The 14,929-nt window shown below is 49.6% G+C and overlaps 1 protein-coding gene across 1 annotated transcript; it reads right to left on the bottom strand.

Moving 5' to 3' along the window:
* Positions 1 to 1,053: 1,053 nt before the first annotated feature.
* On the bottom strand, positions 1,054 to 14,065 carry Dele1 (DAP3 binding cell death enhancer 1). Its single transcript, XM_021150939.2, has 13 exons — positions 13,921 to 14,065; positions 13,115 to 13,229; positions 12,915 to 13,032; positions 11,365 to 11,509; positions 10,260 to 10,418; positions 9,956 to 10,044; positions 9,757 to 9,853; positions 6,886 to 7,028; positions 5,504 to 5,662; positions 5,328 to 5,420; positions 3,627 to 3,786; positions 2,417 to 2,638; positions 1,054 to 1,823 (listed from the first exon to the last, which is right to left on the bottom strand). The coding sequence occupies exons 1-12, from the start codon at positions 13,949 to 13,951 to the stop codon at positions 2,418 to 2,420; spliced, it is 1,530 nt and encodes a 509-aa protein (XP_021006598.1). The 5' UTR covers positions 13,952 to 14,065; the 3' UTR covers positions 1,054 to 1,823; position 2,417.
* Positions 14,066 to 14,929: the final 864 nt, after the last annotated feature.

The raw sequence follows: 14,929 nt of genomic DNA, 5'->3' as shown, positions 1-14,929 counted from the left end.
TACCCCCATTGTGTTTAGTCCAGCAGGGACTGCGAGGAGGGAGAGCCTTATTGCCCCATCACTACAGATGCCCTGATCCACTGTCTGACAAGCACAGCTGGGGACCCGAACGAATGACCTCAGCTGGCTTAGTGAGACTCCTGGGAATGCTGGTGTTGACAGTTCTCAGGGCTCCCAGGAAGCCTCTGCTGCCTCAGTGAAGAACCTCCATCTTAATGCAGGGTTTCTTGGCACAGCCTCTGCTGCTGTGTGCTGTGAGTCTATAAAAAGAGGACGGCAAGGGCAATGCTTCCCAAACTCATCTGGCCACAGAGACCTTTCTGCTTATTATTTATTTTTGCCACGGAGGTTATTATTATTTATTTTTGCCACGGAGGTTAGTGTACTACAGGGCTTCAAACTCTGAACACGGAGCCCTCGCCTTGCACGGGACGCTGCTCTGAATGTTGGGATGTGACCAGGTGCCCATGTCTAAGGAGCATGGTTTGAGGAAGGCAGCATGTAAGGTGACCAATGGGGTTGAGGACAGTGTGTACAGCAACTGAGAAGGAAGCGGAGAGCAGGGGAGGCACTGGGGCCTTAGGGAAAGGAGGAGCTGGAACACGGTTGTGGAAGCTGGAACACGGAAGTGGGGAGAGGTAGAGGGTAGGCAGCAAAAGAAAATCCTTTCCCTCCTAAAGCCATCTTTGAACTGACCACGCTGGCCAGGCAAGGAGACAGTGGCTGGGAAAGGTAGGGGTGGGGCAGCTGCTGGGAGAGGCAGGGGTGGGGCTGGCCCTCAGTTCCTCTCACCCACTACCCACAACCACATTTCTGCTATCGAACTTGGGCTAATTTCCAGAAGCTGGGGAGCAGCTATTCACAAATTCAGTAATTGGAGTCATTAGTGTTGACTCTGAAGTCATTTTTGTCTAAGTCTCTCTCTTGGAGAGCTTTTAAGACCCTTTAAATTGGTTAATGGAGAGTTTAGAGATGAGGATGGAGCCTCAGCCCAGCTTCCCCCTGCCCATCTCCCTGGCTCTCTCTCCAACACACTCAAGGGCAAGACCGAGAGATAATCTACCATCTGTTTTATTAAACACTTGTATATCCCTACCTGACCTTTCCCCAAAAGAACTCATGGTCTCCACTCTCTGGCTCCAAGACTCCAGGTGCCTAATCTCCACTGATCTGCAGGGTGATGACAATGTTTTCAGATAACAATGCAGTGTGAACTGGTAGACCTGAAGTCTTGGCTGGAGTCACAATGTCAGCTTTGATCCTCATCTTGACCTAGTGACTCCTCTTCTTCTTCTTCTTCCTCCTCCTCTTCTTCTTTTTTTGGGGGGGTAGTGGTGGTGGAGATTTGAGACAGGGTTTCTCTGTATAACAAGCCTTGGCTATCCTGGAACTCACCTGGTAGACCAGGCTGGCCTCAAACTCATAGATATCTGCCTGCCTCTGCCTCCCAAATGCTGGGATTGGGTGTGTCTCACCATGCCCAGCGGCCTGGTGGTTCTTAGGGCCATGGAACTGTGGGCACCAGTCTGTCTTCAGGAACCTAAGCAGGAGTAAGATTCTTTCTACGGTGAAATGGCTGCATCTCAATGCAGCTCCTTTAAGGCAGGAGCCCTCAGTCACCACTGAGGAGATGTGGTAGACATCCAGTCACTGCTTCCAGGAGGCGCAGCCAAAGCCCGGGTCTTTACACACGGTCCTCTCCCTTATGGTGCCGGGGAGGTGCTGATGGTTCCTGGGAAGGTAAGTAGTGAACTGGCCTCTTCTTTGGGACTCAAATTGTGGTATCTCTGAGAACTCTCAGGCTCCATCTTTAAGGAGGAGGTCTGAAAAAAAGTCAGGCAGACACAGCAAGCATCAGACAACCCCTCCTTTCCACGTCAAAGATGAAAATGACTGAGCCCATTGGGGAAGAACAAGGCGAGAAGACTGGCACTGCCAGGACTTCCCAAGCTTCGGCCACTCATGGACACATCTCCATACCTTTGCCATTATATAGTAAACATGTTACTAAAGCAAAGCACCTTGATAACATGCCGTCATGTAAGCTATCAGGGGCATGCACACACCCAGGGTTGTTGGCAAACTATGGTATGGTCTAAGGTGAGAGGAACCGGAGGCACAAGAACAGAGGTTAGCTATTTGCTCAAAAACAAAGGTGAAGGTGACAAACTGGGGGTCCTAGAGTTTCTGAATGAATATTTTGACTGCATTTGAGGCTTATGTGGAAAGAGGCCCAAGGCTCAAGTGGAGAAAAAGCCAAAGTCACCAATTAGCCATGCACTTGAAATAGGTGGGCGCCTGAGCACCAGTTAGAATTGCTACCCTAGGCTGTACTAACAGCCGATCTCTGCCACCCAGCCTCCAGACATCCTCTTTCTTTCCCCCCAGGCACAGCCAGGGCTGCATTCAATCTTACCTTAGCCAAAACCCAGTCTTACGAGACTCCTTTCCAAGGATGGTATAGCTCTGCTGGGGGCACCATGGCTGGCTCCAAGATGGCCACTTCTGCAGAGGAGGCCGAGGTTCCCAGTGCTTGAGGCATGAGGGAGGCCTGAGGCACCAGCCAACAGGGTGTTCAGGCTGCAGAGGGAGGGGCTGGAGAAAGACTTCAGTCCTGTCGTGGCCAGGTGGCTCGGCCCTGAGGCAACAAAAAGAGGTGACAGCAATGCTCAATCGTCAGTCCTCAGATGGGGGTTAGGTGGGTGGGTGGAGTGGGCTTTGTCGGTTTGTTTGATTGCAGCAGGGTCTCTACATAATACTGCCTGTCCTGGAACTTACTGTGTAGACTATACTGGCCTCAAACTCAGAGATGGGCCTGACTCTGTCCCTAGGCCTGGGATTAAAGATGTAACCCACCTTGCCTGTAGGGCAGAGGGTCTTCTTAAAGGACCTGGCTCCCCTGGAAGACTTACTTTGTATACAGCGTTCTGCCTGCATGTATGCCTGCAGGACAGAAGAGGGCACCAGATCACATTATAGATGGTTACAAGCCACCATGCTGTTGCTGGGAATTGAACTCAGGATCTCTGGAAGAGGAGTCAGTGCTCTTAACCTGAGCCATCTCTCCAGCCCCCTTCCCTGGAATTTCTAATGGGGCCCAGCCCCAGTAACTCAGAAGTGAGTGGGGCTTTCACTGCCCTAGAGAGGTAGTGCGGCCAGCCTCAAGATATTGGCTCTCTTAAAAAGTCATGACAGCAACCATCATTTACTGGTTTATTGAACACTTACTGTGTGCTATACTCTTCTGTGATTATTTTCCTAAGGCAGTTTCTTGCTGCTACTCAAGCTGACTGGGAATGCATGCCTCAGCATGCCCAATGTGACTCCTGGCATGTACCACCACGATGGGTGTGCTGAGCCCTTTATTTGCCTTGAAATTTAGTGCTTGCAACAAGCCAAGGAGTTAAGTTCTACTGTTCCTCTGATTGTTAGAGAAGAAACTAAGGCTCAAAGGCACGGAGTTCCTAGTTCAGTGTCAGCAGAGGTGAAAACACCCGTTTACATCACTCTGAAAGCTGGCCTTCTAACTCCTGCTAGGGCAGGACCGACAAGGAGACCTGGGGCTTCTGCCCTCTTTTGTCGAAAGACACTAAGCTCAGGAGGAAGCAGGCCTCGGTTTGTATTACCTGCTGCTTCCACGTTAAAGAGGGTCCGAAGCCTCTCCCGGGCAGGTTCATTCCCCATAGCTGCTGCCTGCTGGTAGCACTTCACGGCCTCTCCTAGATTCCTCTGTGCACCAAGGCCCTTCTCATAGCAAATTCCCAAGTGGAATCTGCTCTGAGAGTCCTAAAGGAGAAGACAGACAAACTGAAGAAGTGGAATGCTCAGTCAGGAGCATTTGTGGTCCATCATCCACGAAGCCTGCCACATTCCAAGCTCCTTGATCATGAAACGCTAGAGGCCCGGTGCTTGCCGAAGGAGTTAGGTTCCTCTACCCAGGGAGACTCTACCCCAGCAGCATGAGGGCTCTTGTGGAGACTGGATGAGAAAGACTGCAGAAGGGTTCAGCTCTAGATGAAAAGTGACCAGCAGGCGAGCCTGCAGGGAGGTTTCCCAAAGCCAGGGCTGACTCCCTGACTTAGCCTGAGAAGACTATAAAACAGAAACCACAACACAAGCATGTCATTGAGGCTCTGCCTCTGACCTGTGGCTCTGTCTCTCTCTCTCTGTATCTCTCTGTCTCTGTCTGTCTCTGTCTCTGTCTCTGTCTCTCTCTCTCTCTCCTCACTGATATGACGCTTATCTTTGAGACAGAACAAGTAGGCATTAGGAGCCTGGCTAGCGTTCCGGGCTTCTGACCTAGGTCCCTAAGTTTCTTCACCTATGGACCGAGGTAACAGAAGCACTGCCTGCTTAGGTTGTCACTGCATGAAAAATGCTTAGGTTAGTGCCACTAGCATCAGATTCCCTTCTGGCTATGCACAACACGGAGCTCTCAGCCCTTACTAGAGAGCTCTTACCATATTTAACAAAGAGAAGCAGTGCTGCCCTATGCAGAGAAATGACACTGCGCACGCTGCTTGCTTCAATCCACGACTCCTGAGCCTTCTATACCATGGAACATGCATCCTGATCTGATACACTCCAAGAATGCAACGAACCACAGATCACCTTGGCATTTCCCAGGGGTTAAAAAGCTCTGAGATTGTCTACACAAAACAACTGTTAGTGCTCCTGAAATCTGAGTGATCATTCCCCTGGCGTTCTTCATCAACATCCCATGGATCTAGTGCCCCATGGAACAAACTGGGTAATGCCACTTGAATGCCAACACCCAGGTTAGACAACTAGGTAGCCCTCTCTCCCTTTGTCTCTGACTTCCCCACCATGATGGCTGGTCACAGACACAGCTTCCAGGCAGCTCTCTCATGCCTGTCACCTTGGTCGGATACTCCCACCAGCCCCGAGAAGTGGCAGACAGCGGACAGTTAAGGTGGGCATTTTATGCTTGTTTTAAAGGTGATGAAGCAGGTTTGAATCAAGAAGTGATGGATGCCCGGATGTGTGGTGCGTGTGCAGGACCAGGCCCAGTGGCTGGTAGAGAGGAGCCCTGCTGGGCCACACACCGAAGGAGAGCAAGTATTCCCACCTCAGCTGAACAGTCTCCCCACCTTTAACCTCAGCACCCCAGTGGCCCTGTCCGAGGCTGCACAGTGGAGCAGTGGAAGCCATGGCATTATTGATCAGCATTATTGACAGGATTATTGAATCAGCCCAAAGGCTCCTAGAAAACATATCATAAGCTCAGAGCTCAGAACCAGTTTCCAAATCCCTTTTCTTATCAGACTTGATCCCCAGAATGCACGGACCAGAGACCTCACACGTACCCCATTGCTGGCCGCCAGCCAGAGGTATTTTACTGCTCTCTGTTCATCCAGGTGTGGTTCCTTAGTAAGGAGCACCCCAAGGAAAGCTTGGGCCTGTTGGGGAGGAATGACAAGGCACCTTGGTCACTTTCAGGCTCTGATACTGCACTAAGATAGATCCCACCAGAGGCACTCACCTCGGTCAAGCCAGAGTCTGCAGCCTGCTTCAGCAGAGAGACTGCCCTCTCTCGCTCAGGGTCTGACAAAGAGCCTGGACTTTGCAACAGGCACCTGGCATAGCGGTACTGAGCCAGGCTGTGGCCCTGGATGGCAGCCAGATAGTAAAAGAGGATAGCCTGGGGCAATGGGAGAGATAACCAGATTGAATGCAGGTAACTTGCCTCTTTGAAATTTTAAAAATCATTCAAATAAATTCATAATCATTATGTCAGGTAAATGCTGGTAAGTCAAAATTTAAAAACAGAAATCCGAAAGACGACAGTAAAACCCCAGGATATCCTGCCTTCTAAAGAACACTAGGAGAAATCCGAAAGACGACAGTAAAACCCCAGGACACCCTGCCCTTCTAAAGAACACCAGGACTTTCTCAGGCTTTTCTGATCTGCTGTCTTTTTGAGAGGAGGTCTTGATACAGAGCTCTATATCAAGAGTTCTTTATCAGCAGATCTGTTACTATCTGTAGAACTCCCAATTGGCCTCAAATGTGTGGAGATCCTCCTGCCTCAGCCTCCAGAGCGATGGAATTATAGGTATGTGTTACCATGGTCAATTAAGATATTCTTTAATTAAAATTTTAGTATATAGGCTTCCAAGTTTTTTCCCATGGATGAGTTACATACATTGCACACTATGTGTAAAATTATACAAGTATGATTGTGTACATGTCTCTATATATTGCATATATATCTTTTTTATTGTTTTTATTTTGTGTGCATGGGTGTTCTTCCTGCATGTATGTGTGTGTACCATGGCTGTATGGTGCCTGTGAAGGCCAAAGAGGACATCAGATCTCCTGGAATTGGAGTTACAGATGGTTGTGAGCCACCATGTGGGTGCTGGGAATTGAACCCGGGTCTTCTGAAAGAGCAGCTAGTCGGCTTAACTGCTGAGCCATCTCTGCAGTCCTTGTATGTTTATGTATGAGTACACACTTGTACAGTGAAAGAGACATAACAGTACACTTGGAATGTCTTTGCCTGTCTACTTAGATCTGATATATCATGACTACAGTCCCACAGACATAAAACAACATTAAGTTGATTCTTCCCCTTCCTTTCACATACAGCTCAACAAAATATTTTACATATGACACCCTTGAATATCTATCTTTCTGTCTTAAAATTAATTTCTTAATCAGGGCAGGGAATCTAGGTTCTGGGAAGGCAAACCGTCTGCACCCCCTGAGTGCTGAGTATGTTTCTGTAAGTTAGGAAGATCTTACTTTGGACTAACAGCTGGGCTCCAACAGACCCAGACCCAGGCAGAGAAGTGGAACTATGATCCCCTTCTGCTTACTGTTCAGTTTTTGAGCTCACTGGGTCTGGGGATGAAACGGTACCTTGCTGAGGTCCCTGGGGGTGCCTCTGCCATGCTCGAGACACAGGCCCACATTGTACTGTGCTTTGCTGTAGCCACGGTCTGCAGCTTTCTGGAAGTAGGAAAAGGCTGCCGTGTAGTCCCCCGTCTTTATGTTCTCTGTCCCTGTAGGAAAGCATGGAGCACAAACACAGTTCCCACGGAGACCTTCTATATCCCCAACCACGCCCTCGTGGCTGCTCATCTCCTCCCAGAATCCCTCTTTTCTTCAGTGTGCAACACTTACTTTTCCAATTGGTTCACTGGGGGGTAGTGGTCAGGGACTTGGTGCCAGAGATTGGTGGCTCTGCTTGCTTATCTGGCCAATAGTTCTGGTGCCTTTTGGGAATAACTCCTCCCTCCTCCCCAGGGCTGTCCATCAATCACTGTGCTGGTCCCCATCAATGAGACTTTGTCAGGGGTGTGAATCTTAACCAGGGTGACAAGATTCTCACCGAGAGGAAAGAACCCCTAAGTAATTTTGACAGCAGCGACCTTGAAACACTATCAGTGCTGGCCCCTGGGTCTCAGGAGCATCCCTGGCTCCTGTCCCCCTGAGGCTCAGTAGGTCACGAGATCCCAGAGATTCTTGAGCTTATGTTAGCCAGAGAAGGGTTCCACAGTGCACTGGAACCCCACAGGTGATCCTGCTCAGCTAGTCTTACGGGGTAAGGAGGACCCTTAGCAGAAGATGGCCCAATGCCTGACTGACATGCAAACCCCAAAGCCAGGGCCCTTTGCTTTGCCCAGGCATTAAAGAAAAAGCCAAGACTCAACTTTAGCAGCTTTTATCTTTGCTCAAACTGAGTCCTGCCTGAACCCCTGTGTTCTGAGTCTGTTGCCAGGCCTCCCATCGTTTCTGTTCTAGAACCTTCAGACCACACTCGGGGTTTAAACTCTTTTTAGCACTTTCCCAATATACCAAACCTTTGTCTGCGGATGCAGCTGTTACAAAAGAATGAGCCCTGTCTCCTCAGTTATACTGTAAAATCCTCGAGGCAGGCAGAACAAGACCGGAGAAGTAATTTCGCATGGGATGAAAATTCTACATAAATGCAAAATATGATTATAGCTTGTGCTGCCTTTGTGCTCTGCCACAGGGCTCAGCACTTGCTGAATAAATGAATAAATGAATGGAGGAACGGCATGAGGGTTCTGAGGAGAGCCTGCCCCTCCAAATCACAAAAAGCCGCATTCCTTCAGCAAGCCAAGTTCCAGTCACTTCCCTGGCCAGAGTTCACGGATTCCATGTCCTTGGGAAGGAGACACGAGGGGCAGAAGAGACCCCCTGTTCACCAGTAACCTGATTCTCCTACTCCTCTGGTCTCTGCTTCCTCTGGTCATGGCTGAGCCCTCATCACATCTTGCTCAGTGCTCAGCACATCTTCCTGCCTGGTCTCCCATTTCCCTTCTGGCCCGAGTCAATCCATGCTGCTCTGTAAACAGCCACACGAATCACGTGACCCTCCATCCTTCTTCATGCTTCAGCAGCTTCCTGGCTCACTTACAATCTCTACTCTCTTCCTGGGCTCAGAAAACCTTCTGTGATCTGGCTCCTGCCTGCTTCTCTGACATTGTCATCTGTCTAGCCTTTCTGCGTTCGCTAAGTTCCAGCCACACCCACCTTCCTTTTACCCCTAAACAAGTAAAACTCAAGGTTGCCTCAGGGCCTTCGCTCTCACTTTTCCCTCTGCTGGAAAGCTTTCTCCAGATGGGCACAAACGTAGCTTGCCTTTGTCAGGCGGGCTGCAGCTCAGGATCTCCCTCCCGGCATACTTCTACATGAGAAGTAGTTCCTTTCCCAAGTTACTAAAACATCCCCTTGTTCAATATCTTCAAACCATTTATCATCTGAGATTCTTTTTATTTGCCATATCACTGCTTTTCATTTTTGACCCAGGGCCTCACTCTGTAGTCCTGTCTGTCCTGGAACATACTAAATAGACCAGGCTAGCCTGAAATTCGAAAGATCTACTTGTCTCTGCCTCCAGTGTGTTGGGACTGAAGTTGTACACCACTACACCTGTCCAGTTTACTACTTATTATCCTTCAGTTCACATGCAAATACCATGAGAGTAAAGAACCACTATATCTCTAGGACCTAGCTCTAGCAAATGGTGTACACACAGTAAATAGTCTCTAAACGAGCCCTGCTCTCTCCCCCATCAACTACTAGACCCCATCAGGTCCTGCTGGGAATTCGGGGCTTCACCTTAGATGGCTAGAGACAGGAGCCAAGTTACCAGAGGACCCGGACAAACTGCTGAGTCTTGTGACAAACTGCTGAGTCATGTACAGTCCCTAGATTTAATAAGGGTTTGTTCCCATAATGCACTTGGGGCCTGCTGTGAACTGCAGGAGCCTACTCTTCTCTAAGCATGGCAGAGAATGCTGGGTGCCCTCTAAAATTATTTTCTACAGCCTACACAGGACAGAATTTTCAAGGAAGGACATGGCCATCTGACTGAAGACATTTCTCAGCCTCCTCTATAAACAGATGGCCGATAAGTCGACCTTGTGGCTTATAAACCTCCATAAAGGGCAACTTCAAGGTCATGCCCTTAAAGGAAAGGAGTGGTCCTCTAGCTTAGTGTGTCCTCCCTCCCTGATGCCAAGGATATATACAGGAGAGCAGATGCTAGAGTGACTAAGACAGAACTCAGAGCCTAGTTTAGATTGGCTGAACCTTTATGAGCAAGGATGGATCTCTGACCTCACTGAACCACCATGCCATGTCTGGTCTACCTACCCAAGAGAAGATAAACCTCTCGTTTAAACCACTCTCTACTCTGACTGCGTCCCACCCACCCTTTTCATTCCTCATCCCCCTTCCTCCAGGCAGGGAACCAGGTACCCAGGAAGTTGAAAGTGATGGCTACACTGAGCTGAAAGAGTTGCTGAATGGAAGTCACAGCCTCCTCCAGAGGAAGAGCCTTGGCCTTGTCTTGTTCCTGGAGGAGAAAGAGAAAGCAGCATCAGGGTATGGTTCCCTTGGATCTATCACCTGCCCCAAGGGTGGAGTGGGCATCCAGGGTACCAAACCCAGACCATACATTTTTTCCTCCAGGGGGATGGGCCTCGGCTGCCTTTGCCTGGGATGTGAAGTCCCTGCTAGCATGCAGGAAGTCAAAGTCACTGGGCTCTGCAAGGGAAAAGCCAACACTCAGGTGGTCAGAGAGAGAAGGGTGTGACATCTCCCATCTCTCTCCCAGTCTGCCCTGTCTATGTCCAGTAACTCTTAGCCACCCCATTAAGCAAGAGGACTCAAAGGAATGACAACTGGTTACCTGGACATAGAGAGCAACAGAGGTCCATCTACCAGCCCCTGCCCCCTGAAGATATTAGGTAAGGTTGTACCTTCTTCAGGCAGATTCAGAAGTCCAGATCTCAGGGAGCTATCTGAGGGAAGGCACTGGGAACGAGCTGAGGGTTCTTCCTGGCCCTGCCTTGGTTCCCTGAGGCCAGTGTTCCTGGGAGCTGGGCAGTCAGGACTGGGAAGAACATGCCTCCGAAGTGCTGGAGAGAGTCAGCAAGAAGTCACCTGAGAAAGGGATCGTTCTGGGGGAGCAGGGGGCACTTTCCAGTCAGTCCCTCTGAGATCTGGGAGGCCAGAAGAAGAATTGTGAAACTCATAAGACACTTCCCTTCCTCTTGTCCTTTTCCACTTTGGCTGGCCTTCCTCTACAGGGAGCTGTATTTATGCTGTCGTCCTGTCCTGAGCACAAATCATTTGAATTCTTACAGTGGTAGGGAGTACCTATCTCATTCACCATCATAGCCTATCATCCAACTCTCTGCTTAATGCTAACACTGACAGTCTGCTAGACAGGACAAGAATTTATACTCCAAACAACAATAACCAAGGGTATGTATACGATGTGCTAGGCACACTGCTAAGTCCTTGACACATAGCAACTCATTTGGTCTTGCCAAAGAATCCCTAGAGTATCACTTTTACTATTATTCCATTTTACAGATGAAGAAACTGAGGTATAGGGAGATTAAAACAGATTTCTTCAGGAACACAAAAGTAGTTAAGTAAATAGTAGTTGTGGGATTTGAACTCTTACAATCCAACTCCAGAGCCTCAATTATGGGCTATAGGCTTTCTGAACACAACCAAAATACATACGTCAGTAGATGCAGTTACTGACGCGCGTGACCTTAGGACGGAACCTAACTAGTTGAGGATTGGGCAGGAAGCCACACCCAGGGTCTAAAGCAGCCTAGGTCTTGGGGCTTCCTCTCTGGGAGGTGACAGAAGGACACCGAGGAACACTTAGGGGCGGCAGGGCCCACACCCAGTGTGCACAGCATTTCCCCACTTCTCTTCCTCTGACTTTAGATAGGAAACGCAAGCAGCCACTGATGGCTCTCTTCCTGAGGTGTAGCCAGAGATACTTCCTGGCCCAGAGAAAACTCCCAGCCTGCCCCAGTTGCCCCTTGAGGACTGAGAACTCACAGGAGTGTGGGTGCCACCAGGAAGAGGAGAGGAAGCGGTACAGGGGACTGTGCCAAGAGCGTTCAGCTGGCTGAGGTCCTGCTACCAGAGGGGCGTGGAAGTGGATCTGCCTCGCCAGGTGCAAGGCCAGCACCGCCAGAGTGCCCTGGAAAGAAAGCAGCCCATTAGGAACACGGCCCCCACTGGCCATTCATCATCTGCCCTGTAGCTTTTCCTGACTAACAGGGGCAGCGCCACACCATGTTCTTTCATAGCACTTGAGCCTGGCCTTTGGTGTTCTGAAGTCCTTCTCAATTACTCACTTAGGGTCTGTCACTCCTGTTTAGTCTGTAAGCAAGACAGAGGCAGGACCATGCACATTCTGGTATCCCTGGAGCCCAGGGCAGTGTTACGTGAAAGTAGGCGCCTGAAAGAAATGCATGCTGAATGCATGTGCCAGCAAGTGACAGAACAAAAGGGTCTAGGCAGGCACAGAGATGCTGTGGTAACCAGGAGCTTAGCCTAAAATCCAGGGACAAGTCAGAGCACCCAACCAAGCCACAAGAGCATACGTGTACAAGTGCAAGTTTGAAAAGGTGACACAGAAGAGCTGGGCTAGCTCCTATCCTAAGGGCTGCTTGCTTGCCCCTATCTTCCTGGGCTGGGCTGGAGATACCCCAATACTTCTTCGTTGCTACAGGAACTCTGCATCATAGCAAATGAGACAGAAGCTCTTGGGGTTGGGGATTTAGCTAAGTGGCAGAGCGCTTGCCTAGCAAGCACAAGGCCTTGGGTTTGTCCTCAGCTCTGAGAATGCCCTAGTGAGACCTAATGTTTGTTCTTTTTTTTTTCATTTTGTTTTTCGAGACAGGGGTTCTCTGTGTAATTCTGGCTGGCTCGGCACCTACTCTGTAGACCAGACTGGCTTCAAACTCAGAGATCCATCCGTCTCTGCCTCCTGAGTGCTAGGATTAAAGCCATTCACCACTACCACTCAGCACGACACTTGATGCTTGTGATACATTCCCGACCTTAAAGATCAAGTTCAACAAATATTTATCGAGCAGCTATTATGCCTTAGACTCTGAATCAGGTGATTCTACAAGATATACTTGCTGACTACGTGGTACAGCTTGAACGTGTCTGGTTCTACCACGTAAGAGCCATGTGGCCTCAGGTATATTGCTAACATTCCAAAGCCTGAGTGTCCTTGGGTATGGAATGAAGGTTAAATCTCCCTTGCAAGATTTCTGTAAATATTAAACAAGATAATGTATACATAACAGTTAAGGTTGATAAGTCATGCTATCTATCAGATATTTATTATCATTTGTGCTAACCTCCATGAAGGTAAGAATTATTATTTTCCTTGTTCTCTACTCAGAAGTATTAAACAAATGTCTGTCAAATGGAGAAGAATAAACGCATGGCAGAGGCTAGAGGTGCAGCAATGTCTCCATGAATGTGCTCGGGGCCACAGGCCTCACTATATGAATATATGTTAGCCTTGTTTCTAGGCTAGGATGCTCTCCCATGCAAGCTCACTCTGTTCAAGCCTGGGGAAGCCTTACCCATGAGATGGCGTCCCGCAATGTGTTTGGGGAGACATGAGCAGACATCCAGTGAAAGGCATCTTTCCATCCACAGCACTTTGGGTCCCTGCTCCTCTTTGAACCGTGGGAGCCTGATCTAGATGGTGCATTTAGAGACTATTAAGTTCTGTACACGGTGGGAACAGGAGGCCACATGTGACAGAAAGTCAGTCTCTTACCTGTCAAAGCTGAGCCTAGGGAGGGGCAGGGTAGGGGAGGTTGTCTGAGGCCCATCTGAACTGGTGGGTTTGGGCGTTACCCCTCGGAAGCCAGGTCCCAGCAGGCGGGGAAGAGCTGTGGGGACAAGGGACAGTCACACCATCAGGGAGGGATCGAAGTAAAGAGGGCATTCACAATCTTCCCTCCAGTCTTTGAGGAAGCCTTATCCTGAGAGCCCCCGGAATCACTGACATTGTCTGTGCAGTTATTTGCAGGGGATGGAACCCAAGACTTTCACCATTCTAGACAAGCCCTCTACCACTGAGCCTGCCCCTCTAACCCTTGAAGTAGTTCTTAAACAAGGGTATAGACAGAAATCTTTAGGGTAATGGGGGATCCCAGGGTAACAACACCCCAGAAAGATTAAACAAGATAAATAAAGCAAGACCCTTAAAGATGTAGCATGTTTATTTTGATAATTTTCTCCTGGAGTAGCTACTTATGTCCTAGAACCATATACAGTCTCAATCTAGTGAGCACGTGTCTCTAAATGCCTCCTCTTTCCATTGGCTTTCTTTCATTGACTCCTCCCTTTTAGGGCTCCACCCATCCCCTTGGACCTAAGCTCCACCTTCTTCCCACTTTGTCCTACCACGTTTCAAATCCCAACGGCTCCGGACGCCTGAATGGAGCCTCGCTCCCTCTGGCCCGCCCTTTCCAGATCTAAGCCCACCCACTGGCGCTATGGCGGCCTTCCCGCGGATCGCGGCGCACTGCGGGTATGAATCCATTGCCTGCAGGACTTCGCCTTGCAGACGGCCCCTACCTCGCCCCAGGATCCCTGTCAGGCGCCACATGTCGTGGCCAGCACCATAGAGCCTGCAGCCGAGGGATCGAGGCCCAAAGGACGGGACAGGGACCAGAGTGGCCGCCGCGCTGTCCCCAGCGGCCGAGTCCCCAGCCAGCCAATCAGCAAGGAGCCCTGCCGGAAGGATGACGCTCTAGGAAGGAAGTGGCCATCGGATGGGGCGGGCTTGGCGCTGGCGAGGTGAGAGCTCCAAACTTGAAGCGGCGCCAGGGCCAAGGTGTCGTCCTCTGTCGCCATTGCAGGAGCTGCGAGGGTGCGCGAATCCGAATGGTGGCTGATTGGTGAACTTTGCCCCCAGGTTCTAGCTCTGGCCCGTTTTTTTTTTCTCTTTACATTTAGGCTGTAGGCAGAGGAAATCCTCGTTAGCGGCCGGACAAGAATTCTAGCTCAGTTAACAGTTAAGGCCTTCTCCCACCCCGCTTCTCAGCCACAAACTGTTGTTACATTAGGAATCTCACCAGAAACCCGTTTTCAGGTGAAGGACGTGTACTCAGCCCCTTGTGGCGCCTGGTTTTACTTGATCACATTGTAATTCCATCCTAGGAACCACCCTATAAGTTCACTTAACAGAGAGAAGTGGAATAGTTCTTAGCAACCTTTTGCAATGTAACTTAACCACCAAAGAGATATCTGGCTAATGGCTAATATGGCAGCTCTCGAGGAGTCCGTATTTACACGTTGGTATGTATTGCTTTTGTTTCCGTGTGCACCTTCTACACCTCCTGTGTATGCCTACGTTTAAGTTATCTAAAAATAAAACCTCCAGCTCTTCTTCACAGTGGCTAGTCTCAAAGCCTTTGAGAGGCTGCTCCTCCCAAAATACCTTTCAAGGATTCACTGGCCCTGGTCAGTCTGAGCTTCGAGTTCAGTTTCAGCCAATGGTGGTTTTCGTAAACTGGTCCCACTTTCAGGACTCTGGAGTCCTATGGAAAAGAAAACAAAACCGTAAGGTGTTCAGACTTCCTCT

This window comes from Mus caroli, chromosome 18, assembly GCF_900094665.2.
Source record: "Mus caroli chromosome 18, CAROLI_EIJ_v1.1, whole genome shotgun sequence".
NCBI classification, from domain to species: Eukaryota; Metazoa; Chordata; class Mammalia; order Rodentia; family Muridae; genus Mus; species Mus caroli.
Note: the sequence above shows the minus strand (reverse complement) of the source record. Positions and strands in the feature narration are given on the sequence as shown.